The sequence below is a fragment of the Bidens hawaiensis genome, unplaced genomic scaffold, assembly GCF_021521415.1.
Source record: "Bidens hawaiensis isolate Kalapana, Puna unplaced genomic scaffold, B.hawaiensis_p1.1 tig00014335_1, whole genome shotgun sequence".
Lineage (NCBI taxonomy): Eukaryota > Viridiplantae > Streptophyta > Magnoliopsida > Asterales > Asteraceae > Bidens > Bidens hawaiensis.
The window spans coordinates 185464-212244 of NW_027492233.1; the positions used below are offsets into that span (position 1 = coordinate 185464).

The 26781-nt window shown below is 34.8% G+C and overlaps 3 protein-coding genes and 1 long non-coding RNA gene across 5 annotated transcripts; 2 read left to right on the forward strand and 2 right to left on the reverse strand.

The window, feature by feature from the left end:
- Positions 1–2090: 2090 nt before the first annotated feature.
- LOC143546362 (uncharacterized) lies at positions 2091–3750 on the reverse strand. Its single transcript, XR_013137579.1, has 3 exons — positions 3679–3750; positions 3285–3639; positions 2091–2621 (listed from the first exon to the last, which is right to left on the reverse strand). It is a non-coding gene; the product is annotated as an uncharacterized LOC143546362 (long non-coding RNA).
- A 1849-nt stretch (positions 3751–5599) lies between these two features.
- Positions 5600–9270, forward strand: LOC143546393 (uncharacterized). Of its 2 annotated transcripts, XM_077038073.1 has the most exons (5): positions 5600–5665; positions 5757–5897; positions 7477–8387; positions 8473–8658; positions 8790–9270. In XM_077038073.1, exons 3-5 carry the CDS (start codon positions 7524–7526, stop codon positions 9000–9002), a joined length of 1263 nt encoding a protein of 420 aa, XP_076894188.1. In that variant the 5' UTR covers positions 5600–5665; positions 5757–5897; positions 7477–7523; the 3' UTR covers positions 9003–9270. The 2 variants fall into 2 exon arrangements, with proteins under 2 accessions (XP_076894188.1, XP_076894189.1); XM_077038074.1 differs by lacking the exons at positions 5600–5665; positions 5757–5897 and having other exon boundaries at positions 7406–8387.
- A 4129-nt stretch (positions 9271–13399) lies between these two features.
- Positions 13400–14595, forward strand: LOC143546364 (uncharacterized). Its single transcript, XM_077038044.1, has 3 exons — positions 13400–13910; positions 13993–14178; positions 14267–14595. Exons 1-3 carry the CDS (start codon positions 13542–13544, stop codon positions 14462–14464), a joined length of 753 nt encoding a protein of 250 aa, XP_076894159.1. The 5' UTR covers positions 13400–13541; the 3' UTR covers positions 14465–14595.
- A 750-nt stretch (positions 14596–15345) lies between these two features.
- LOC143546394 (auxin-responsive protein IAA27-like) lies at positions 15346–17697 on the reverse strand. Its single transcript, XM_077038075.1, has 5 exons — positions 17133–17697; positions 16131–16363; positions 15928–16057; positions 15790–15851; positions 15346–15592 (listed from the first exon to the last, which is right to left on the reverse strand). Exons 1-5 carry the CDS (start codon positions 17498–17500, stop codon positions 15555–15557), a joined length of 831 nt encoding a protein of 276 aa, XP_076894190.1. The 5' UTR covers positions 17501–17697; the 3' UTR covers positions 15346–15554.
- Between the last annotated feature and the right edge of the window lie 9084 nt (positions 17698–26781).

The following is a 26781-nucleotide window of genomic DNA, read 5'->3' on the forward strand; positions in this document are numbered from 1 at the left end:
CCGCTTGGACCACTGGGCGTGATATGTCTTATAAGAACATTAACATAGAATTTTCATTTCTTATAAAGAACTCACTAGTTTTATAATCTAACGATGTGAGACAAGATACTTACACTCCTATTTATACTAAGGTGGAAGCCTCTCCTTTCCTTTCCTTCACCAATGTGGGATGAAATTTTCCTTCTTCCATTTCCTTACTTCTTCCTTTTATTTAATTTTTGGTTTGTTATACTCCACAACAACCAGTCTTATACGGGTTCTCCAATCCCGAGGCCTAGTCCCCGTTAAGCAGGTCCTATCAAAGTATTAATATTGGTCACACTAGCCCAATCTTTCATTTTGGGAAAGGGCTGGATTGGCCTTTCAACCGGCTTTTACATGTAGTTATTTATGAATTTTGTAAGTTTAATTGGAAAGGTGTTTTCTAATAAGAAAAAGCTACAAATTTGAAAGTTCGTTTAACAAATGTTGTAAAGGATAGCTCAACAACAACATACAAAAAAAAATAATTTAACTAATAACAGGTAGCTAGTTATTATTTAGACTGAAGTTTCATATACATACATGTGGTAGTGATTGGCCTTGTTAACAAGTCTATGATTGGCCTTTTTTAGCTTGGCTACAACCAAATGTGCACCTCTAATCGTCTTTTTGCCACCTCATGATTGCATAATCTTTTTTGTTGGTTTACAATTTGTTTAAGGATGAAGTTATGGACAACAAGCTAAACATAAATTTTGAATTGACACTTTACCTCAGTAGACTCGACTCTAAAAAGTAAGTTTGTTTCGTCTGAATTACAGTCTAAAATAAGTTTATTTAATAAACGAGCCCGATCATTACTTATCGAGCTCAAGCAACACACAAGCCCAAACAAGCCTATTATTTATATATTTTTATTTAATATGTTCAAGATATATTTATATAATCATAATTAATTTTAATATATTATACATAGCATCAACAGCATGTTAGAAACAACTAAATAGTACATATTAACTTAAATACAGAAACTATATTCTTATAGAAACAATAAATTAATTAATAAATAATAAGTGAGTTGCGCCTCAAGCGAAATTCAAGCTCGGAAAATTATTCACGAGCTAAACTTGAGAATTTGAAATAGAGTTCGAAACTTGAGCTCTTGTAACTTAAATGGATCCAAAACAGAGTACTTTCCTATTCGAAAGTCGACGATGTAGCCTTGCTAAAATTTGCTTCAATGTCACACCTCAAATACCACCGACCCGTTTTAAATAAATAGGTTAATAATGAGAAAACATCTAGGACTAAACATGTTTAAAGGATAGTGAATGATGCTTCAGATATTCTTTTACAAGCTAATGATTACCAATCAGAACAGAACTAAAATAAAAAATAAAAAAGAAGGGCCAATAATCACAATATCACATGCAATGATAGACCCGGATAGGCCCGTCCACTCACTATATTCCGTTTTCTTTGAACCCAATCGAAAAGGCCGAAACATGCCAGAGCAAAGTACACCATATCGTGGGCCCACTTTCTAGTTTCTTCCACCTCATTTAACCAAACAAATACTTGCACATGGCCCATTAAGGAAATAAAACAAAAAAATTTAATAAACAAAGAAAATTACATTTCTTTTTATTTTTACAATGCCCATTAAGGATAGATTACAAATTTGGATGAATTTCTCACTAAATTAAAATAAACAAAGAAAAACAAATAAATTGCATTTCTTTTTATTTTACCACTCAACACAAGAACAAAAGCATTTGGAAATCTAGTAGTCATTGGTGAGGGGAATATGCTCATTGGAAATGAACACATTTGGGTAAATAAGTCCAGCTAAGCCACCGCCGATGAGAGGTCCGACCCAGTAGATCCAGTGTCCGGAGAAGTTAAATGCAGCAACAGCAGGTCCGAACGATCGAGCTGGGTTCATTGACCCACCCGAGAATGGGCCTGCAGCCAAGATATTGGCACCGACAACGAACCCGATTGCAATTGGGGCAATTGTGCCCAATGACCCCTTCTTCGGGTCACATGCGGTTGCGTAGACAGTGTACACCAATGCAAAGGTGATGATGATTTCAAAAACTACCCGTCTAAATGCAAAAGGATTAACTTTTTGCAATTAATAAACTCGATTTTGCATGGTGTGTTACGCGGCGCGTAGAAATATAAACTGCTAAGATTTGGCATGTTGAGTTGCACGCTCTTCAAGTTACCACAGTGGCTCAAATAAACAACACTCAGCTTGAAACTATCAAACCTCAGGTTCGTCATCCCTGGGCATTCTTTTAGAGAAAGAGTCTCAACCGAGTGAAAGTCATCATTCAAAATCTTTGGGAATTCCAGCTCGTTTAACGTGATCCCGGTCAGCCAGAGGTTTTTTTGGTCTTGAGTACTTACTCGGCGCCATGTTCTTGATAAAAATTTAAGCTGGTATTTATCCGGTGGTGGAAGGAAAGACATGAGATGGGTAAGGATGGTTTCAGGCAGTGCAGAGAACCTGTCTTGGTGACCAAGTAACGGATGTTTGCTATCCAGGTATCGTTCCCAAGAGCCCTTTACTGCACTTAGTTCCATCTTGACGCCTTGCAAAAAGATTTATGATGCCAAAGGTTGAATATAACCTGCGCATACAGAAAGATCCATTAAGCACCATTTTTTTCTTACACGCATCGCTAGAATTAATACTAATTAGATGCACATGCCCTTAAAAACAGGTAGTATTATGTAAACACGAACTAAAAGTCCAGGTAGTATCTTGATTCTTGATACAATGAATCAAAACATATCACTCACCATGAACAGCACAAAACATAAGAGCATATAAAAGCCAGAACCCGTTGTTTAGTTTATAAAATTGTTAGCTAAACACACTTCATACAATAAGAGATCATATAAAAGTGCTCAATTCAATCCTCATTCGCAGCAGAACTACTAAATGACTACATTCTTCATCATGTTTTCATTCAAATGATACACAACTTCATTTATCAACCTTCAGAAACCAATGCTGATTACCACTAACATATACAATTATACAATTACTAAAAGTGAAAAGGATATAGAGGCATACATGAACCAATTGCTATTTAACATAAATACACTACCGGAATGCAATGGAATCAATCAACGGTAACGGAAATCACATAAAACAATTAACGAATTACCAAATAAGACATAAAACTGATAAGCTATGTTGGTTGATCTTACAGGGAAAAAAATTGCTTTGTGAATTAGCCTTTTTGATGATTTGCTAAAACTCACCGAATGAAAGCTCTTGAGCTTGCCCGATCTGCTTAGAAAACGCTCCCCTAAACTCGATTCTAGGGCTCCGATAGAAGCTGATCCAAATGCAGCTTCTTCGCTTTACTTAATCTAGCCCGATCTACTTAGAGAACTTTCCCCTAAACTTGATTCTAGGGTTTAGATAAAGGCTCACCCGATTGCAGCTTCTTCGCTTTACTCGATCTACTTAGAAATCCTCCCTCTAAGCCTAACTCTAGGATTTGATGAAAACACTAATCCCTCTGATTTACCAAAGTTTTCTCAAACGAACTCTAGGGTTTCTGATAAATGCGGCGACAATCTAAAGAGTAACGAAACTTTATATGGTACACGGTGACCCAAAAATCCACAAAAAACCTTATATGGTACACGGTGACCCGAAATTCCACAAAAAACTTTATATGGTACACAAAAACTAGATCCGAAAACCAATCCCGACCCGATTCACAATCACCCTTATAATTAATAATAGCATAGCCGTTAGCTAACTACAATTAAAGATCATCAAACTAAATGCTAATATTGTAAATGGGTAAAAATAAAAATGTCCCTAGAAATCAAATAGCATAATATAATGCAGAGCTACATGATGCATCTTTGTCCCAACATAGTTGTTACTTTTAGCACAGCAAAATTACTTTTTGTTATAGTACATCATAATAAGATATTACAGATATTATTGGGGCAAAATTAAAATAGCATTGAATGTTTATCACAGTAAAAATACAAAGCTCCCATCAGTTGAACAAGAATACAAGGAAATGTTACCATTGTCGATGAGCCTCGGTTGCGAATCGCCAGGCCATAGCAGCTCCCTGGTAAATGATCTGCTTGGCTTGTGTTTCAGCCTTATTATTATTTTCCTCAGTGAGTCAAATTGGGTGTTGTAACTCCTAGGGTTTGTGAATTGAGTGTATCTGTACCAATAATCAATATAAATATAATGATCATATCCATATATCTGTGTTATGTTAACTTAATATTCAGATGTCTGCCGAAAAGTAACAATTGATGGAAACGATGATTGATAGTAACAAACCGTTTGGTTTGGGTTTTTGTTTTATTTTCGGTTTTACCATTAGAGCTTGAAAAAAATTGATACGTTTGACGAAAATATTCTGAGTTACAAATTTATTATATTCTTATAAATTACTTAAATAAAATTTTAGAAATTCGGTTCGGTTCGGTTTCTTCGATTTTTATTACATGCAAAACTAAAGCTGAACTATTAGTTCGGTTTTAAAAAAACATAAAACCAAACCGTCAGTTTTTGTTTCGGCTTGTTTTTTTAGTTTTTTGGGTTCGAATCGGTGTTCGTTCTCTTGCACACCTCTACAATCAACTAGTAACCCCTTTCGATCAAAAATGTGCACCCCTACAATCAACTAACAACCCCTTTCGATCAAAAATCTTAATACATCAAATTGAAATTTGAAATTCATAAAGAAAAAAATCAAAGGAAGATCAAGTTTAAACAATAGTGTGAAGAATATGACCGGTGAAATCAATTTTCTGATGTGAAACGAATAAAATCCAATCTTTTTAAAAAATATGTGACAGTTATTCCTAAGTTGAGGGTTGTGCATGAAACCAAAATAATTGAACAAACCAAAACCTACAATTAGGGATGACAATGAAACCAGAACCCGATAGAAAAACCCGAAACCCGACATAAATGGGACGGTAATACCCGACCCATTAGGGTGTGGGACGGGTTTGGGATTAGTTTTAAAATTTTTCACGGGCTTGGGACGGGTTTGGGATTTCTAATATACCCGATTACCTGATAACATAAACTCATTTACCCGATTATATATCCGATGTACCCGATATGGCTTATTATATTATATATATACACTATATTCCAAATATATTATTTGTCAAAACTTGTTTATGTTAATTATTTAAGGTATTTTATCTTTATGGTAACAATCCTTGTAATTGACTAGTTATATTTTGTCAAAACCTGGCGGGTTTTGAGCCGGATATAACGACGGGTATTTTATCAAAACCCGATAGGAAACCCGAAACCCGATGGAAAACCCGACGGGTAATTACCTGATTAAAACCTAACGGGTTTGGGATGGACTTTAATAACCGGGTATGAGTTTGAGAATACCTAAACCCGACCCTACCATCCCTAGGCTACAATCCTCAAAGACTGAAATTTCAGTCTATGGTTCCGTTAGAGCTCAAAACCGGCCCATCCTCAAAGAATATATTTTTTAAAAAGGTTACACAAATAGCCCTCTTATTTCGACTAATCCAGATAAGTAACCCCTTAAACTCAAAACTATTTGTTAAACGCTCCGTTTATCGTTGTTTTGCCGTTAACGCTCGTGTTGTTGAATTCAGGTAGCCGCAGCAGCAAGATGAAACAACGGTAAAGTGGATTTCATTTTCTTATTGTCATTAGTTTTCTGAATAATAATAATAATAACTTAACTCATATATCAATGAATATGATGATACAGATACACTAAATTCACAAACCCTAGGAGTTACAACACCCAATTTGAATCACTGAGGATAAATAATAATAAGGCTGAATCACAAGGAAAGCAGATCAATTACCAGGGAGCTGCTATGGCCGGGCGATTCGCAATCAAACCATGGTAACATTTCATTGTAATCTTACTTCTATTGGAAGCTTGTTTTTTTACTCTTAAAAGTATGACAGGACAAAGATAGATGATTTAGACTAATAATAATCACTGTAATAATATCATCTTATTATCATGTAACAAAATTATGCACTCGATATATCTCGGTTATCGGTTCCATGGTAAAATATCATTTATATTTCTGATATCAGTGTTTTAAGTCTTAATTATCAATTTTTACTTGCTACGATTGTTAGTGTTTTGCAAGTTGTAAAATGTTAATTTGTTAGTGGTAGGAGAGTATACTGAATTATTAGTGTTAAATTGCTATATATATATATATATATATGAGTTTTACACGATTTTAAAATTACCAATATCGATATTATTCCGCATTAACTGCTTAGAACAAAAAGAAATTGATAAGATGAAAAGCATTCACTAGTTGTACATTTACTGATATTTAATTTTGCTGTCTTAAAAGTAACTATGTTGGGGCAAAGATGCATCATGTAGCTTGTTTAATAATCTCTGCAATATCTTATGCTATTTGTTTTCTAGGGAGATTTTTATTTTTACTCATTTACAATAAGTTTTATTAACATTTATTATGATCATCTTTAACGTAGTTAGCTAACGGTTATGCTATTAATTATAAGGGTGATTTTGAATCGGGTCAGGATTGGTTTTCGGATCTAGTTTTCGTGTACCATTTAAGGTTTTTTGTGGATTTTCGGGTCACCGTGTACCATATAAAGCTTTGTTACTCTTTAGATTGTCGCCGCATTTATCAGAAACCCTAGAGTCCGGTTTGAAAATATTTTGGTAAATCGAAAGGATTAGTGATTTCATCAAACTCTAGAGTTAAGCTTAGAGGGAAGATTTCTAAGTAGATCGGGAATTCGAAGAAGCTGCAATCGGGTGAGCTTTTATCTAAACCCTAGAATTGAGTTTAGGGGAAAGTTCTCTAAGTTGATTGGGCTAGATTGAGTAAAGCGAAGAAGCTGCATTTAGATGATCTTTTATCAAACCATAAAATTGAGATTAGGGGAGCATTTCTTAAGTAGATCGGGCAAGATCAAGAGCTTTCATTCGGTGGGTTTTAGCAAATCATCCTAAAGGCTGATTCACCCAAATCAATTTCTTTCCCTGTAAGATTAATCATCATAGATTTTCAATTTATGTCTCATTTGGTAATTGATTTATGCTACCCTTGATTGATTCCGTTATATTCTGATAGTGCATTTATGTTAAATAACAATTGATTCATATGTGCTTCTGCCATATTATGAGCAAATCCATTGTCATATTATATCTTGCTAGCTGTATATGTTCTTAGTAATTGACATTGGTCTGTGGTTTTTGTAAGCTTGGTTTCTTCATATCATTTTGTGATTGAATTAGCTGACCTTAAAAAGTACATAAACATGGGTTAAAACAGAAATCGTAGTGTAGTTCAAGTTTACGTCTGTTTCATGTTTCCAAAATACTGCCTGTTTTTTAAGGGCATATACATCTAGTCAGTATCAAAATCCAGCTACAGGTGTATGAAAAATTGGTGCTTTATGGATCTTTCTGTATGCTTGTACAGGGTATATTCAACCTCTGTAATCACAAACCCTTCTGCAAGGCATAAAAATGCGACTAAGAGCTGGAAAGAGTTCTTGGGAAATACACTTGGAAGACCAGCATTCTGCACTTGATTCACAAGACATCATCTCTACAATGCCTGAAGATTTCTTCACGCATATGATGTCACTGCTTCCGTCTTCAGATAAAGGCGTGGCTCGTCTTTTATCTAGAAAATGGCTCCAACAGAGTGCACAATATCAAACACGACTCTTCCTATGTAACCAGAGATTAAGTGAGCTAGAATTCCCCAAGGTTTTAAATGAAGACTTTCGTTCGCTAAAGCATCTTTCTCTAAAAAAGTGCCCAGGGATGAGGAACTTGAAGCTGGCACATTTGAAGTTAGAAACTATCTACTTGGCCTACTGTGGCACCTTGAAGAGCGTGCACCTGAACACGCCGAATCTTCAAAATTTGCATTTCCATGCACCGCGCATCGGGCCATGCGTACTCGAGTTTGTGAATTGCAAAAAACTAAGGGGTTTGAATTTGGTCGGGGTTGATATGAAAACCACGATATTCAAGAACTGCAACGAAAATTTCCCTGTTCTTAAAATCTTGACACTTGCAGGGTGTGATAAGAGTGGTTGTATTAACATATCGAGTAACTCTATCCTGCAACTATCATTGATAAGGTTCAATAAATCAGTGGGTCTCAATATCGATGCCCCGAGGCTAGTTTCTTTCAGGTACAATGGCACTACAGTACCTGACTTTCAAAACATCGACTTTCCGGGTCTTTCCATAGCTTACATTGAGCTATATTCCAATCGGTACCAAAAGCGTAGTGACAGTTGGTTTACAAGATTAGTTGACATGCTGCGATGTCTGAAACATGCTGAGACGTTGGAGTTTTATACTACATCTGAGACGGTATGTTCTTGAAAACATGTTTTATTTATTTATTTATAATGTTTTGCGGTATGGAATTACAATTTAATTTTCACATGAAATGCAGAATCTGATCATTCCAACACCACTTAGGGAAATTCTTGCTCCACCACTTAAAGAGATGTTTCGTATTGTGGTAAAAACGAATTCAAGATCGGGGAGTATCGTTGATCTTACTGATTCCATGCTTTGGGTTTGTCCGCGGGTTACTCATCTTTTTTACCTCTCGGTTTCTTGGGGATCTATTCTACAGGTATAACATTATATCTTTTAATGCTACTCTCGTCCACGGAGTCAGTAATTAATAATTACTGTCACAAATCTTTATTATTATTATTATTATTATTATTATTATTATTATTATTAACTTTTTTTTTGTGGCAGTTGTCCTATGGGGAATTAGCATCAGGACTACCCGCCGATTTATGTAAATTCTGCACCTCACCTTCTTCACGATGTTGGCGTCATTCAGTTACGGGGTTCACGATAAAGCATTCTCGTGAGGAGGCAAGGCAGGAAGTGAGGGATTATCTCGTAGGAAATCTGACGACGGCTGAACGCGATGATATTGACTGGGCTCTATTGAATGCCATATAGCAACTCTTAAAATGATATGATAAATTAGAGAGTTTGGGATATTACTTTGTCTGATTTGAAGTTTAAAAACAGGTAGAGATGTGAGAGTTTTGAATGATCTGAAACGGTGTTTTTCATTAACATGATTTCTAGACGGTTTGAATAATTTTATTTCTGTTTCTTATAGACGGTTTTGACTCAATAAACGAAAATTGGGCTTGTTTAGTGAGCAATCTTATTTTTAGCTCAAGTTCGTGCTTGTCGAGATTTTAGCAAGCCGATCTTCATATTTATAGCATCAACTTTTGAAAGCCAATAACATTAAATAATCAATTAATGGAATCTTATTGGCTTTCAAAAACCCCTTAACAGAATATTTTGGTTTTTGTTCTAGCAGGGTAACGAAGACCAAAAAATAGTCATTTTAATTCAGGTCAAAATAAGCTATTTTTAAGAAAAAAATGTCAACTTAATTCAGGACACAACAGTACAAAAAAATCACGCAATACAATTACAAAGATTAGTTGAAAGCTTATAGAGTTTAAAAATATACAACAAATTGTATAACTCCATCCCGGATTCATATTTCTATTCTTATCAACTATAATCTAGGTCGTGGTGACTGATAACCTAGAACCCTATAGTCAAGGCTTGGATGTCAATTTGTCACACCCCAACCAAAGACGGAAATCGTCGGAGTGTGAACAATGATTGTTCATTGCTAAAGGCACTATTAAAAGTTATGACTTATTCAACACACTCATTTCATTTTACACATACACATTGTCTCAAATAAAACATTAACATAAACAAAGTTTATTTATTTTATCATCTAAAGTCCATAGTAAATCTATATTCTATAGATTGTGAATTTCAAAGCAAATCGACTGGTGTAACTGCATCATATATAAAATAAAGTTAACTATACGAATAGTTGGTGAGTAAGTCATGTGTTTTGTATGTATGTATATATATAGATATGAAAAACGCAATCCAAACTGAATAACACAAATGATTGAATAACACGTGTGATCAAACCTAGTGACTTGCTTCCACAACCCGAAGGTTATGCTGATTCGATTTCGATCATCCAAATGCCAAAACCGGTCAAATTCGGACGAAAGTCACCCAGATAGATCTATAATCGTTACCGTTGACTTGTTAAGTTAATGATACACACTTTGATTGAAAGATTGAATACCACATAAATAACGAATAAAAACAACACACGCATAGATTAACATGTAACACGCATGATTTATTGAAAACAAGTTTAATTGATAGAATACATGGACCATTAGACCAAGTGTAGTGGGCGACTTGTTTGGGCGAAATCGGGCGCCAACACCACCCCCTAGGCGATTTTGGGGCAAGAAGGGTGGGGGGGGCAAGGATTATTTCTCGCCTGATTGTGTTTGGGATATATTATTATTATAATATGGTGTGTGATATATATATATAGGACTACAACACCATTACACACCAAAAACAAAACCTACCATTTGCCGACTGGACGCCACGTGCCGCAATTTGCTCCAATTTGTAGCCCCTCCACTACACATAGCCTTATGAGGGAATAAAAAAAAGTTTGATTGGTCAATGGAATGAAGTCACCCGTTATCATGTCCATTCCGTTGAGCATGTTTGGGATTGAGTTTGAAAAGTGTTTATTACCTTACTGGTTTTTTTCAAAAGCCATTTTGAAAAGCTATGATTTAGGGTTTTTAGAAAACTGTTTTTTAACTATTTCAAAATACTAAAATAAAAGGAATTTTTGTAATTGCCAAGCACCATTTAACTTATTGGTTTTTTGAAAAAGCTAATAAGGTGTTTTCGAACTCAATCCAAAATAAGACAACCCAAATTCATTCCATCCCCCCGTTATTTTTTTTAGTTTCATCCATTTTCATACTATATCACCTCCACCACCACCTTCGTCGTGCGCCATTGCCACGACGACGACCACCACCACCTACCATAGCCACCCACCACCGCCCGCCTCTTACCACCCACCACCAACAATCGCTTTCGGCTTTCGCCCTTTGCCACCGCTACCCACCACCACTCAGTATCATTTTTATTTTATTCCAGCAATTTCTAGCTTACTAAATAACACAAATTAATAATTTATTTTATTCTCACATAGTGATCAAATATTTTAGTAGAATAGCAATAATCAATTTCATTAGCTAATTCATTCCATACAAATAAAATTGGGGCAAACGGATTTAACCCGGATCCCCATGCCTCACAGATAGACATAAACTAATAAAATGATCAAACCTTTTATATATCCTAGAAAAGTGAGTTTAAAAATAGATATTTTAAAGTAAAACAGAAATAGACGACATCCCCTGATCTAAGAACCCTAGAATCGGTCAGACCGAAATTGATTCGATGAACGCCATGTCAATCGAAATTGACAGAGGGTTATTGTTTCCGACTTGATTTCCAACAAAAGCCCCTTAACAGTTACCTGGATTAGAGTCGGATTGATGATGAACGTGTTATTAGGGCTCCGTCTTTTGTTCAATAAATCAAATCGTGTTACAGAGGGTGATTTAGTTCGATTAACCCTGTGAGTATGCTCGCAATAGATGGAAGAAGATGAATAAACTCAGATTTTGGTTCAGTTTATACACATTGGAGTGCATTAACTCAAATTGAATCCGACTTTAAGTTCAGTTAATCACTATGTTATGCGAACCGATTACAAGTAATGAAAACGCTAAATGCTTCACTAACCCTAGGATTTTGAATCACTGAGGAGAAATAATAATTATACCAAGAGCAGGGAGCTGCTATGGCCCGACCATTCGCAATCGAGGTTCCTCCACAATGGTAACATTTCATTGTTCTACTGGAAGCTTGTAATTTTTACTGTTAAAAACATTTTTGATTTTGCTGTTAAAAGTATGATAGGACAAAGATGCATGATGTAGACAAATAATAATCTCTGTAATAATATCATCTTATTATCAAGTAACAAAAGGAAATTTATAAGATGAAAGGCATTCACTCGTTGCAGTTGTAAAAGTAATAACTATGTTGGGGGCAAATACGCGTGATGTAGCTTGTTAAATAATCTCTGCAATGTCTTACGCTATTTGATTTCTAGGGAGATTTTTATTTTTAGCCATTTACAATAAGTTTTATTAACATTTACTATAACCATCATTAATGTAGTTAGCTAACGGCTATGCTATTATAAATTATAAGGGTGATTGTGAATCGGGTCGGGATTGGTTTTCGGATCTAGTTTTCGTGTACCATATGAGTTTTTTTTTTGTGGATTTCGGGTCACCGTGTACCATATAAAGTTTCGTTACTCTTTAGATTGTCGCCGCATTAATCAGAAACCCTAGAGTTCAGTTTGAGAATATTTTGGTAAATCGAAGGGATTAGTGATTTCATCAAACACTAGAGTTATGCTTAGAGGGAAGATTTCTAAGTAGATCGAGTAAAGCGAAGAAGCTGCAATCGGGTGAGCTTTTATCTAAACCCTAGAATTGAGTTTCATTCGGTGAGTTTTAGCAAATCATCCTGAAGGCTGATTCTCACAAATCAATTTCTTTCCCTGTAAGAATAATCATCATTGATTTTCAATTTATGTCTCATTTGGTAATTGATTTATGCTACCCTTGATTGATTCCGTTATATTCTGATAGTGCATTTATGTTAAATAGCAATTGATTCATCTGTGCTTCTGCCATATTATGAGCAAATCCATTGTCATACTATATCTTGCTAGCTGTATATGTTCTTGGTAATTGACATTGGTCTGTGGTTTTTGTAAGCTTGGTTTCTTCATATCATTTTGTGATTGAATTAGCTGTCCTTAAAAAGTACATAAACATGGGTTAAAACAGAAATCGTAGTGTAGTTCAAGTTTAACTCTATTTCATGTTTCCAAAATAGTGCCTGTTTTTTAAGGGCATATACATCTATCTTGTCGGTATCAAAATCCAGCTACAAGTGTATGAAAAATTGATGCTTTATGGATCTTTCTGTATGCTTGTTCAGGGGTTATTCAACCTCTGTAATCGTGAAACCTTCTGCAAGGCATCAAAATGCGACTAAGAGCTGGAAAGAAACCTTGGGAAATACATTTGGAAAGCCAGCATGCGGCACTTGATTCACAAGACATCATCTCTACAATGCCTGAAGATGTCTTAACACATATGATGTCACTGCTTCCGTCTTCAGATAAAGGCGCGGCTCGTCTTTTATCAAGAAAATGGCTCCGACAGAGTGCACAATATCAAACACGACTCTTGCTAAGGAACCAGAGATTAAATGAGCAAGAATTTCCCAGTGTTTTAAATGAAAACTTTCGTTCGCTAAAGCCTCTTTCTCTAATAAAGTGCCCAGGGATGAGGGACTTGAAGCTGGCACATTTGAAGTTAGAACTACTTGGCCTACTGTGGAACCTTGAAGAGCGTGCACCTTAACACGCCAAATCTTCATACTTTGCATTTCCATGCACCGCGTATCGAGCCATGCGTACTCGAGTTTATTAACTGCAAAAAATTAAGGGTTTTGCATTTGGTCGGTGTTGATATGAAAACCACGATATTCAAGAACTGCAACGTAAATTTCCCGGTTCTTAAAATCTTGACACTTGCAGGGTGTGATGAGAGTGGATGTATTAACATCTCGAGTAACTCTATCCTGCAACTATTATTGATAAGATTCAATAAATCGGTGGGTCTCAATATCGATGCCCCGAAGCTAGTTTTGTTCAGGTACAATGGCACTACAGTACCTGAATTTCTAAACGCCAACTTTCCGGGTCTTTCCATAGGTTGTATTGAGCTATATCCCAATCGGTACCAAAGGCGTAGTGACAGTTGGTTTACAAGATTAGTTGACATGCTGGGATGTCTGAAACATGCTGAGATGTTGGAGTTTTATACTACTTCTCTGAAGGTATATTCTTGAAAACATGTTTTATTTATTTATAATGTTTTGTGGTATGGAATTACAATTTAAATTTTCACGTGGAATGCAGAATCTGATAATTCCCACACAGCTTAGGGAAACTCTTGCTCCACCAGTTAGAAAGATGCATTTTATAGTGGTAAAAACGAATTCAAGCTCGTGGAGTATCGTTGATCTCGCTGATTGTATGCTTTGGGTTTGTACGAAGTTTTCCTATCTTCGTTGCCTCTCGGATTCTTGGAAATCTTTTCTACATGTATAACATTGTATTTTATAATTCTACTCTATTTCACCAAGTCGGTAATTATCTGTCATAAATCTTTTTTTTTTCCTTCTGGTGACAGTTGTCCCATGGGTTAGCACGCGGACAACCCGCCGAGTTATGCAGATTCTGCACCTCGCCTTCTTCACGATGTTGGCGTCATTCAGTTATGGAGTTCCAGATAGAGCATTCTCGTGAGGAGGCAAGGCAGGAAGCGAGGGAGTACGCCCAGCAAAATCTGAGGGCTGCTGAACGCGATGTTATTCACTTTGTTTTTTAAGTCCTTTGGCAACCGTTTATATGATATGATGAATTAGAGTTTGGGATATTAGTTGGTCTGATTTGAAGTTTAAAAACAAGTTGATGTTTAAGACGGTTTGAATGATTTTTAGACAGTTTGTTAAAGACAGTTTTGACCCGATAGATGAAACTTGGGCTCGGGCTTGTTTAGTGAATAATCAAGATTTTAGCAAGCCAGTCTTCAGTAGCTCACGAGTGACTTGGCTAGTGATAATGAAGGAAATTATTTCGTTAAAGTATCGATGATTATGAAGTTAAATTGTTTTCTGTAATGATATATAGTAAAAATTTATAAATGATTTAAAGGGTAAAACAAAATAAGTTGGCAGTGCTGTACTTTAGGATAACTGTATATGCTTTGGATGAGAAAACAATGCTTCTACGTTTCAATGTTGGTCTGCTTAAAAGGGGAAACTAGTAGACAAACAGTGGACCAACATAACGACTTATAGCCTGTATTCAATGCATTTAAATCTTTATTTAAATAATCAAACATATCGACCCGCTACCAGTTTGACTAAACAGTTGACCCATCAGCCAACTTGTTATAACCTATTGTCTCGTTTAACATGTTCACAACTTGATTACAACCCATCAACCATCAGTTATATAATTTTTTTATACAACATTTTACTTGCTACTTTTATAAACTCGTCTTATTAAAAAAAATATAATCCAAATTGACCGGTTAATAATAAGAAAAGTATAAAGATAATAATTGCAAGTGTCACTTTCTGTTGCTCCACCTATTTTGTATCCATTGAACCCTAAACAGAAACTCAGAAAGTGATTGCTGAAAATGGATAAACTTGGGCAATAGTCCATTGTATTATGAACATAAAAGAGTCAAAAAACTAATAATGATGAAGGAAAACAAAGCCATTTACATTAACAAGTGTCAATCAAGTGGTTCACAACAGGTTTTCACCAAACAACTGGATGTTCTTTCCAGTTATGAAAAACATTTTGCCATTCATGAAAACACAAAAACAAAACTACAAATCAAAATTATCGAAGCAAGTTTATGAACAACCCTTTACGTGTGTGTTCGTCCAACGCCTCGTACAATGTTAGATTTTGTTCTTGCACTTCTCCGTTGACCTTGGAGCTGCAAAGTCAACAAACACAATTCAATATGCACTTATACATCCAAGATTATTATAAAGTCGAAAACTTTTTTGGTTTTAGTAACAAAAGAACGGTGGGTTAGGAACAATTTTAGCCCACGAGCCTCGGATTTGATAATCTTGAAAACGAAAACAGGATATTATTATGAAAGTTTTAACTTTTAAGCAATTTGCATACCGAGTCCGATTGCTTCAGAGCCTTTCATTATCCTTAATCTTTTGCATGAATCTATAAACATCCTGCAAAACCAACAACATTATTGTTAGATTAAGACAAAATATTACAAAGTTTTAGTTTCAATTTTGAAGAACTTACTCCCAAGGAACATCACCAACAAGCATCCAATCACCATCTTTATCTTCATATGTTAGCACACATTCAGAGCCATGAAGAAGATCTTTTAAGTTACTTTCACTAAGCCCTTCACGCCCTTTAACTCCATTACCTAATTTGTAAATTCAACAAACATATTACAATCTCAACTTCAATGATAAATACATCAAATAAAGCAAACATACCAAGCGTAAAGCAACTGAACATTTTCTCAAGAGCCTTTGAGAGTTCTGCATAGTTATGGTTAGTCTTGAGATCAATCTTCCTTAAATACGGAGCACCATCCATGCTCACCTTCACAAATAGGCACCCTCCGGCTGCCAAACTACCTTCTGTCACATCAGCGTTCTTCGACGAGTTAGCGGCCATGGTGTTCTTACGGAAAGATCTAATTGGTGGCCATCCTACCACCTGTGCCCTGTTGCATAACCCAAAAGAACTGTTCTTGAATGCAATTCAAACAATCTTGAACAAAATTTAGAGAGATACAAGGTCAAAACAGCACAAATTCTACATAAAAAAGCTAAAATCTTGTAGAAAAAAGATAATAATAGTAAAAAGACAGCTCAAGATAAAAACTTTATAGCAACAGTTGTCCAAAATTAGGATTTTAAGCATAAACAATTTACAAGAAACAAGAAAACAGACATATGAGCAGAAAATCAAACACAATTTCAATACACATACATCTAAAGAAAAACAAAGGAAAAACAAAATATGCAGATCAGCTCAAGATTAGGCCTTTAATCATATTTAACTTTCAAGAAACAAGAAAACATGAAATTAAACCCTAATCCAGTGAATAATGCAACTAGAAGATAAATTAAAGGTCAAAACATAAGATAAACAGCACAAATTCCACACAAGAAAGTTAAATCTTGTTTTCTTAAAGGTTAGATTACAGAAAAAAAAAGGATAATAATAGTAAAAAGACAGCACAAGAGCACAACTTTTTAGTAAAAGCTGTCCAAGATTAGGTTTTTAAGCACAAACAATTAACAAGAAACAAGAGAACAGGCATATGAGCAGAAAATCAAACCCTAATTCAATAAACATGCATTTACAGAAAAAAAAAAGATACCAATCAGCTCAAGATTATAACTTTAAGCATATTTCACTTTCAAGAAACAAGAAAACATTCACTTAAACATAAAATTAAAACCCTAATTCAACAAATGAACACTTACTTTGCAGAAGGCTGAGCACTGCCATTTTCATTACCAGAACCTTTCTTTTTATCTTCAACAGGCTTAACATCAGGAGTCAAAGTTTGACTTTTCTCAAAACCACCATTAACACCCAACTGAGCTTCAGATCCACCCTTCAAGACCCATTTACCAGACACATCAGCAAAGCCTCTTTTAGCTCCCAACATGAAGTTCTTGGTGGTGGCCCCCACATTCTTGGAAAAACCAGGCAACCCAAGACTGAGTTCAGTGGCTTTGAGGTTAAAAACATTGTTGGGTTCATTTTGATCAGATGAGATGTTTGAGGACTCAGAGCTTCTGGAAGCATCTGATAAACCTATGTAGTCATGTTCAAGTGGAACAGACATATTATTATTATTATTATATTGTGTTAATAAGAGATGATTATTAGTTTCAGAAAGTGTTGAAGAATAAGAAGAAATGAGGAATGAATGTATGTATGCAGAGGTTTGATTAAAGATGGAAAAAAGAAAAGTGTATAGCGGAAAAGGAGGGAGGGTGTTTGTAGTTGTAGTTGTTTGATGCAGGAGACAAGGGGCTCTTGTTGCTTTTTCCTTTTTCCTTTTTTATTTGACGGATAACTTCTTGTATTTATATTACCGCAATTAGAGGTATTCAAAACTATCTGTATTCGAATCCAAATTATTTGACTATTCGTATCCTGGATATCCGAAAATTCGGATTCGAATAGCAGCTTTCAAATTTTTCGGATATCCGAATTATTCGGTATTTTAATTTTAATATTTTTAAATTTTATTTTATATTATACATACTAACAAAACCTAGATCTAAACACATACATAACACAAGCAGGCAAGCGGCGCCTCTTCTCTTTCACTTTCACACATTAACCCTCAGTCCTCACTCCTCACGGCAGCACCTACACCACCGTCGCAGCACCACCATCGTCTGTCCCACCCTCACGGAAGCACCAACACCACCGTCGCAGCACCACCATCGTCCTTCTCACCCTCACGGCAGCAGCACCACCACCATTTGGTTGTTGTATGTTTGGTTTGTTTGATTTATAAACTTGTTATTTGGTTGTTGTATGTATGATTTGTAGAATTTGAAAACTTGAATTCTTAAAATGATGTATAGTTTTTATTATTAAAACAACGTTTTTTTATTTCCTTTTCGGATTCGGATAGTGATTTTCATTATCCGAAAGGTTTGGATATTCGAAAGTTCGGATATCAGTTTTGAACAGCCCTAACTGCATTGCATGACTGACTTTAAGGTGAGGTTGGGTGGTTGACGGTCCCCGGCCCGATACCCTGTTAGACGAGAAATTTTTTTAGGAGTTTTTTTAGTAAATGTATTTTTGGTTGGGACGAAATTTTTTACTTTTTTTTTTATAAATTATATGTATTTTTATGAAAAACGATATGTATATTTAATGTTTATAAAATTAATAACATAACAACTAGCTTGATTTAGTGGCAAAGGGGTATGACTCCCAACCAAAAGGTTGTTTGTTTTAATCTCATTTGAGACATGTTTAAGCCTAATTTTATACAAAAGTTTTTACACAACCCAAAATCCAAATCATAATCAAGTAAGCCGATTTAAAAAATAAATTGTTTAAACACAACAAAATACTCATTTTACTTAAAGGCTCAAAATATTTTTCGCATTCGGCCCAAAAAAAGTTTTTAATTCTCGGAGCTGGCCCTACTGCACTCTCTAATTTGGAGAGCCCCAATGCATCACTTTGTTCAGACTATATTTGTCTTAACTGAGTTCACGCTGGCTTCAGAGTGTGACTTGAACGTTCTCCGAGAAGCCATACTGCCGACTAACACTTGACAGTTGTTGCCTAAATCATGAGATTAAGTTTTTTTTTCAAATATTTAATTAGGTTAAAGATATTAAGCATCTCTCTTTTGAAAAGAATCTAAGAATACAAGAACAAGGAATATTTGATGTTTTTTTTCTCTCCATAAAATACACCTTTTTAAAGTTTAAACCATGTCTAAAAGGAAAAATTAAACAAACATTAAAATTTTCTAGTCTCTGGTTAAAGTTACGAAACATTTTTTTTTATTCCAAAAGTCAATAAAATGTTCTAATATTGTGGCATCTTTTTACAAATCTATATCAATCCTAGTTACTATTTAGTGATTATTTATTTTATAGATCAATTTTAAAATGAGTAGTTATGTTATCATTTAGTGAACGTTTTACACTACTACCTCTTATTTAGTATTCCCTCTTATTTAGTAATTACGATTGTCAAGTGACAATCGGAGGTATGGTTTTCCGGAGAATGTCAAAGCTAAATTTTAAAGTTAGTGTGAGCCCGGTTAAGACAATACAGTCTAGCCAAAGTGAGACAACAACTTTCTCCAAATTAGAGAGTGTGATGGCCTAACACACAAAATAGTCATGCTTTAAAAAAACACGATGCATACACGTTTTACTCATTTCAAATAATTTTTAAAAAGTTTATAACATTAAAGAAATTTACAACATTGGAATACCTAAATACCTAATGAAAATTAAGAGTGCTTTTAGAGGAACAAAATTCTTTTAATAACTTTAATTCAACACTTAGAAGATTATATATCTAGGTTTCATCGTTGTTGGGTAATTGAATTGTGTAGCCATTCGGCCGAAGTTACTGATATAATTAAGCACGTGGAAAGCCGCTTACGATGGCAAAATATACTTTATTTTGAATGCAACTCCGTTTTTATTATAATTTATATCAAAACGTTGAAAAAAAATAATAATATGACTATCTTTTTATTACTTTTAAAAGCTAGCCGACAAAAGTTATTAGAAAAAAATCCAGTAACTAATTAAAAAAGCTATCCGTGAGAAATAGCTTTAATCATATTATATAGTGAGGATAACTCCTTTTTTTTTGAAGTTTATATCTAATATGTTAATGACTTAATGATGCAAATATTTTTCACGCACAGAATTAAACTTTACCAAAGTTAATACGCGTAAGATTTTTTTTCAAAAAAAGAGCTGTAAATTAATTGGATCGGATCAAAATAATAATATTTATTAAAACAATTGAATTCTTGTCAAAATTTACTACACTACATTCAATAATTTGTGGTACAACTCACTTCACTACATTCAAGACCATAGCGCCTCTAGGCTGGTCCAGTATTTGGGATTAAAACGCACTTAATTTGCAAGGTTGCTTTAATGGAACATCAATGAAATAATGTACTGTAACTATGTAAGCTTCTAAACTTCTTGTGTTTCTTATTAACCAGTCACACATTACATGACACATTTAACCAGATAGTGTATCTGACTATCTGAGCATGACAAGTTTAATTAAAATTATAAATTTGTAAAATACAAGATAAACTTGTTTGATAAATGAGTTACAAGACATGATACGTTTAACGTGACATAAAAGTTTATATTTAGTTATTTATAAACTATTAGACTATGTCGCTTTGATAAAAACAGGTCTTAATTGGGCCATGTAACCCATTTAACATGATAAGCGAAACTTGTTATCCATGTCATAAGCAGGTGACAAGTCAAGCGGGTTAAGCCCTATTAGACACATTTTCAACGTGACACCCCGTTTATGACCCGAACTTCTTTACTCACAATGTAAACTATTTAACTTGATGTCATGTCATTGTGTGGCGCAGCTTTGCAAACAAAATTTGTTGTTATAATGGCAAATCAGACGATTTTAGTGGAAGAGGGATAAAGAATTGATATTTTCCACTGGTTTTAACGGTTTTCTAACTATTGGACTTATATAAGACCACTGGGTTCTTTTATGTCTCGTTCGCTAGCTTGTAAGTTGTAACTGAATCGTCAATACTTGCGATTAGATTTCAACTTTAACTATTGGAACCAAGTTCAAAACAATAATAAAGAGGAAACGAGGGATGATGAGAGGCATAATAAATTGATTATAGAGATTTGAATGAGTACATATCATCATCATCATTATCATTATTAATTGTGAGTATTTAATTGCACATCCAATAAGTGTACTCTTACCACCAACAAACCAAGATCATAATCTTTCTTGTACTTATTATAATTAAAAACATTAATAAATAAATAATAATTAATATATTACAAGGATTAAGAAATGCACTCTGTGATCCACACGTTATTTATTTATTTACTAATAATATATTAAAAATATTTAATTAAAATAATAATAATAATAATAATAAGTGAAGTGATTTGTTTTTGTCACCATTTCCCAATATATGACCGACAGGTCAGTGGCGATTACCGGCAAGATTACTTTTTAGAAGTCACTAACTTACGCAGCTGCTGCTGCTACTGCGCCCGTGAACAGCGCGTACGTTAGTCAGACCAGACCAGACCAGACCAGTAAATTGATTCTATTCCAACCGCACGCAGTGATTAACCAAAATTATTATTATTATTATTATTATTATTATTATTATTATTATTATTATTTATAATACAATCGGATAGCGATCGAACAAACTAGCCACACACGCATAGATTCATTGCTGTCTGTATGTCTGGTTACTGTTATGTTTCTTTGAAAAGCGAGACTTTATAAACGCAAAACCCCAGAAATGGACTAGATGATGTTGGTTTCTGACAGAAATAAAATTAGGCATCGGACGGATAACGGCAGTTGTTGAATCAGCTGGAGATATTCGGTGCAGTAGTGGTGGTTGTGTATGATATTATAAATATTAATATAATATAATGGACATTTGATTTGATTAGTTGTGCAAATTAAATCTTGCATTGTCACGCGGGTATCTGCTTCTAATCATGCGTTATTGACCGACGGGGATTAATAACAATTGGTCGGAGAAATCAATCTCAGCCAACGATAAAGGAGTTATCAGATTACTTTTGTCTTTTTTGTTCAGGCCTAGATCCATTAGACAACTTAATTAATTATAAATATCATATTTTTCTTGGTTTTACAATTTACATCTGAATAAATATTTGGAAAATTGGATATTAGTAATCCCAACTATCAACTATTGGTCAATAATAATCCCAACTAACATTGTGACTGATAATAATCCCAACTATCAGTTTTATTACCGGTAACAATCCCAGTTAAATAATACACTTAACTTCGTTAATTATTGATGACATGGCGCATGACATAGTGATTACTTGGTGGGTGAGGTGTACTTTTTCATTTTATTTTAAATATTAAATATCTAGATCAAATTCTGATATCCTCTCAAAGAAACTTAACCTAGTTCGTTTCTACAACCGGCTCTTCTAATCGTTCTGTATCTTTCAATCCTCTCAAAGAAAATTAACCCAGTAATATGTATTTATATTTTTCATCCCGTCCAGAAGTTTCAGGCTCAACCTAGTTTGAACAACAACCACCCAGTTTAACAGTCACATGCCACGTCATGCGCCATGTCATCAATAATTAACGAAGTTAACTGTTTTATTTAACTGAGATTGTTATTGGTAATAAAACTGATAGTTGGGATTATTACCGGTCACATTATTAGTTAGGATTATTATTGGTCAATAGTTGATAGTTGAGATTATTAATATCCAATTTTTCTAAATATTATGTTCGCAAATTATAAGAATATGAGCGTATTGTATCACGTGACGTCAGGTCATTATAGAGATTTTTTTTGGTTAAAATGAGTGTTGTGGATGAAGCTCAATCCAATCATTACCTAATTTATTAAGTAATTAGATTTTACATTAAAATTAAAACATTAATAGAAATTACTCGTCTTCGTTTTCACCTTCTTCGAACACATCTTTGCTGGCTTCATCTCCGTTGAACTCGTCTCCTTCTTCGTCATCTCATTTTTCACATTCGTCTCGAATTGACCGAACCGACCAATCACGTTGGACCCGGTTCGCCGTAAATGAATTATGCATCTCACTTGAACACTTGATACGCATTTTGCACCCTCTCCTCTAGGGCCCGCTCCAAGAAAGCAAAAAAAGTTTTGGGCGAAGGCGAAACTATTTTTAGGCCTTAAGTAAAAGGAGTATTTTGTTGGGTTTAAACAATTTAGTTTTTATATACGTTTACTTTGTTATAATTGGGTTGTCTAAAAATTTTTGCATAAAAATAAGATTAAACACGTTTAAAATGAGACAATAACTCATAACCTTTCGGTTGTGAGTAATACCCCTTTGTCACTAGACCAATTTAGTAGTTATGTAATTGATTTAAATATTAAATATACATATTATATTTAATAAAAAGACACATAATTTAAAAAAGAAAAAAAGTTGGGCCTAGTGGGGTGTTGGGTCTGTGGCCGTCGACCACCCTGCCACCCCAAGGGCCGACTCTGCTCTCCTCCATAATTGCTTAAGTTTCTTGTTGGACATTCCCTGATATATAATGTTGACATATTGCCCACTCATCGTATTCGTATACATAACATCTCTCAGTTTTTCCAATGCCCATGCACGACACGAATTTTTCACGTAATGTCAACGTTGGCGAAGAACTCTAAAACACCTCTTGATGTCCTTTCGTGAAGACTTTTGTACTTTCTTAAACCAGTCTTTATTTCTATCCATCAGGTCTCTAAACGTTTTAATAATAATATAATATTCCAGATATATCCCATCTTCCAAATAGTATCCGTGTGGGTAGTAGTTATCGTTAGGCCAAAACATCGGTGCGGTAGCGGAGATGCAATCCTCTACAACGAGCGATTCCTCCAAAACAATTATGTTGTTGTTAGATCGGGGCTACCAAAGTAGGTCGACCAAACCCAAATGTCATACGAAGCACCCGCTTGAAGACTCATCGTTGGAACTTCCATGCGTTGGGAACACCCCCCATGGAGCGCTTTGAGCGCTAGGGGGGGGCACTTCCCACAAAGCGACGCGACTTGTTCCTCCTTGGTCCCACCATGTGTAGTGGGGCGTTTCCCTCGGGTTTAAGCAAGAGCATTCATAGTTCATATATCTTCCATGTCTACGTGAGTGGATTATCTTATAACATGGATTGATTGTGAGTGAATGAGTGAGAAATAATATTTTATTATTAATAAGTTGATAAGACACTATTATCCATCATTAATTTTTTTAATATTTTCTTATGTGGCTGTAAGTAAATAATGCGTAAAAATAATGATACATGTATAGAGAAAATTTTTTTTAATTGAAAATAAGATAGAAAATGTAGTGATTTTTATTGCAATTATATAAGTGAAGATGGATGATGAACTGTGAATACTATAAGATATGTCATTATTAATTAACATGATGTTTACGACCTTTTAACACCCTCGTCAACCCGTTCATGACTTATTACCTCGTTTACAATTTGATAACAACTCATTTACAACAAGCCACTTAGTTGACCCATTTAGATAAATATATTACACATGTTATGTTTGGGTTATATGATTTTAGGTGTGTATGATCAAGGTTGATTATTTGACATGAATAAATATATAAGTTGTGTTTATATTTATTAATTTAACCAGAAACACATGGACACGGTTGAAGCCACCACTCATTAGAATGAACGAAAACTAGAAAGAGAAGAAAATCATATGTATTTCCTTCAAATTTAGAGGTGTTTTGGGTTACGAAATCCAGTGATTTGGAATCTCTTCATAAATTTGGTTGGTAAAACTTAAAAGTCAAAAGAACTTTTAATTTGAAACACTGGTAAATGAGAATTCATTCAATTTCAGAAATCTTTAAACCAATGACATGAAATTTATGTACCTCCAGCCTCCTTCAATGGAAAACTCAACAAGAAACAAAAAAAGCCTTAAGTGCTGCAGTCTGCACTCCTGCCATTTAAATGGTTCTACAGGTTATTCAAATGTTTGACTTGCTAATAGTTTATTTTTAATGATTTCATTTATAATGTAGGAAAATCACTAAAATAACCTTTTCTATCAAGTGAACTTATTTTTTCCATTATCATGCACGTAAACATAGTTATCGTGCTAAGCGGGTCAGGAATAGTCGTGTTATGACCCTACGATATATGAATTTTATTTTTAAATGACTTAGTTTTGTTATTCAAAAGGGTCAACGACACAGCTTATTGTGACATTGTCCATTTATATCTTATTGTGACATTGTCCGTTTACGTAAACACTACATTTTAATGAAATATATATATATATATTTGATATACATAAAATTACCGCATAACATTGTGTTCAAGGCCATACGAACTACACAAATAATGAGATCGCACCCATACATTGAGACAATGACGTGCGTTAACTACAAGGTTATGTTAAAATCACTAGTTATGCTAGGTTTATGCTATGCTTAGAACTTTAGAAGTCAACACACGGTCAGGTTTTTAGTGTAAAATCACATTGCTAAGGAATCACTCTTTTCGTACAAAGAACAAAACATGGTAATTGACCCATCTACCCAACTGTAGGGCCCCGTTCCCGGTGCCTTACATTTGGTCGTTGGATTTACTCATAAACGCAGTTCTAAACATCAGAGTTAAATAAAACTTTCGCGGAATATTAAACTTTCATAAAACATACATAATAATTCATAACTTGTCTTAAATAAACGTTCTGGTCCTTCAAAATAAACGTTAATTAACATTAAAACATCTTGAGTCTTCATATGCCAGTCTCTTATTCGCCCACCATGTGCCCACTCAAGCTAGTTGCCTCAATCTGCTCAACTGCGTGCATACTAAAAGTCAGCTACACCGAGTGAGTTCTAGTTAATCAGACAACATACAATACATACACATATCACACATACATACATATCCGAAGATACATTTCCATACTTAACCAGCTCCTTTCTATCATGCATACATTCATACATACTACACTTACCTCAGTCCACTGAGAGTATGTTCATAGTCCGCCGTTTATATCTATACTCAAGATCGTGAACACGTAAAAGGTCCGCAGTCCATACATATGCTCACCATTTATGGTACGTGCAAGGTTCGCCGTTCTTCCCTATACCACCCTACATCAACAACACGTACAAGGTCCACCGTCATTCCCTATGTTGCAATCTAGTTCATAGCAAGTACGAGGTTCGAAGTCCTCCCCTATACCACCACAATACAATTACAACACGTATAAGGTCCGCAGTCCTTTCATATGCTGGCTCCTATCTAAAGTACGTATAAGGTCCACATTCCTTAACTACGTTCTCATCTATCATCTATGACACGTATAAGGCCCACAGTCCTTAACTACGCCATTACATGCCAAGTCTAAGTCCAACGGAAGTTAGAGGGATTTGCCATCCTAACTGTCACACCCCCGTCTAGGGCATAGAAGCGTGACCCAATTGTTGGTACCAATATTGTAAATAAATCAGAGTTACGTTTATTTGCGGAAGACTAATAAAACTTTAAGGATCGAAAATATAACTTATATACATAAAGACGGGATTATAAAATACCCGTTTAAGTTAACAAAAGATTTATTGTTTATGTTTACAAACCACCATTTATACAAAATAAAATCCGGGCTATCGGATATATAAGCACTTCGTCATTCCAAGTGCTAAACTTGTTCACCTGCAAAATGTAAGAAAATACGTCAGCAACGAATGCTGGTGAACACGCTGACGCAAAATAACTTCTTTTACTTTATTACCCCTCGAGACTACGCCTGCCTCGGCCCAACGTGGCTTAGGAATAACAAAGTCAAATAACACATTATAAACTAGA

Coding starts and splice junctions, on each gene's coding strand:
- LOC143546394 (XM_077038075.1), bottom strand. CDS start 17,500: ATGTCTGTTCCACTTGAACATGACTACATAGGTTTATCAGATGCTTCC. Junction 16,364..17,132: donor AGTGCTCAGCCTTCTGCAAA/GTAAGTGTTCAT, acceptor GTTATGCAACAG/GGCACAGGTGGTAGGATGGC. Junction 15,852..15,927: donor GTTGGTGATGTTCCTTGGGA/GTAAGTTCTTCA, acceptor TTGGTTTTGCAG/GATGTTTATAGATTCATGCA.
- LOC143546364 (XM_077038044.1), top strand. CDS start 13,542: ATGAAAACCACGATATTCAAGAACTGCAACGTAAATTTCCCGGTTCTT. Junction 13,911..13,992: donor TTTATACTACTTCTCTGAAG/GTATATTCTTGA, acceptor CGTGGAATGCAG/AATCTGATAATTCCCACACA. Junction 14,179..14,266: donor CTTGGAAATCTTTTCTACAT/GTATAACATTGT, acceptor TTCTGGTGACAG/TTGTCCCATGGGTTAGCACG.
- LOC143546393 (XM_077038073.1), top strand. CDS start 7,524: ATGCGACTAAGAGCTGGAAAGAGTTCTTGGGAAATACACTTGGAAGAC. Junction 8,388..8,472: donor TTTATACTACATCTGAGACG/GTATGTTCTTGA, acceptor CATGAAATGCAG/AATCTGATCATTCCAACACC. Junction 8,659..8,789: donor CTTGGGGATCTATTCTACAG/GTATAACATTAT, acceptor TTTTTGTGGCAG/TTGTCCTATGGGGAATTAGC.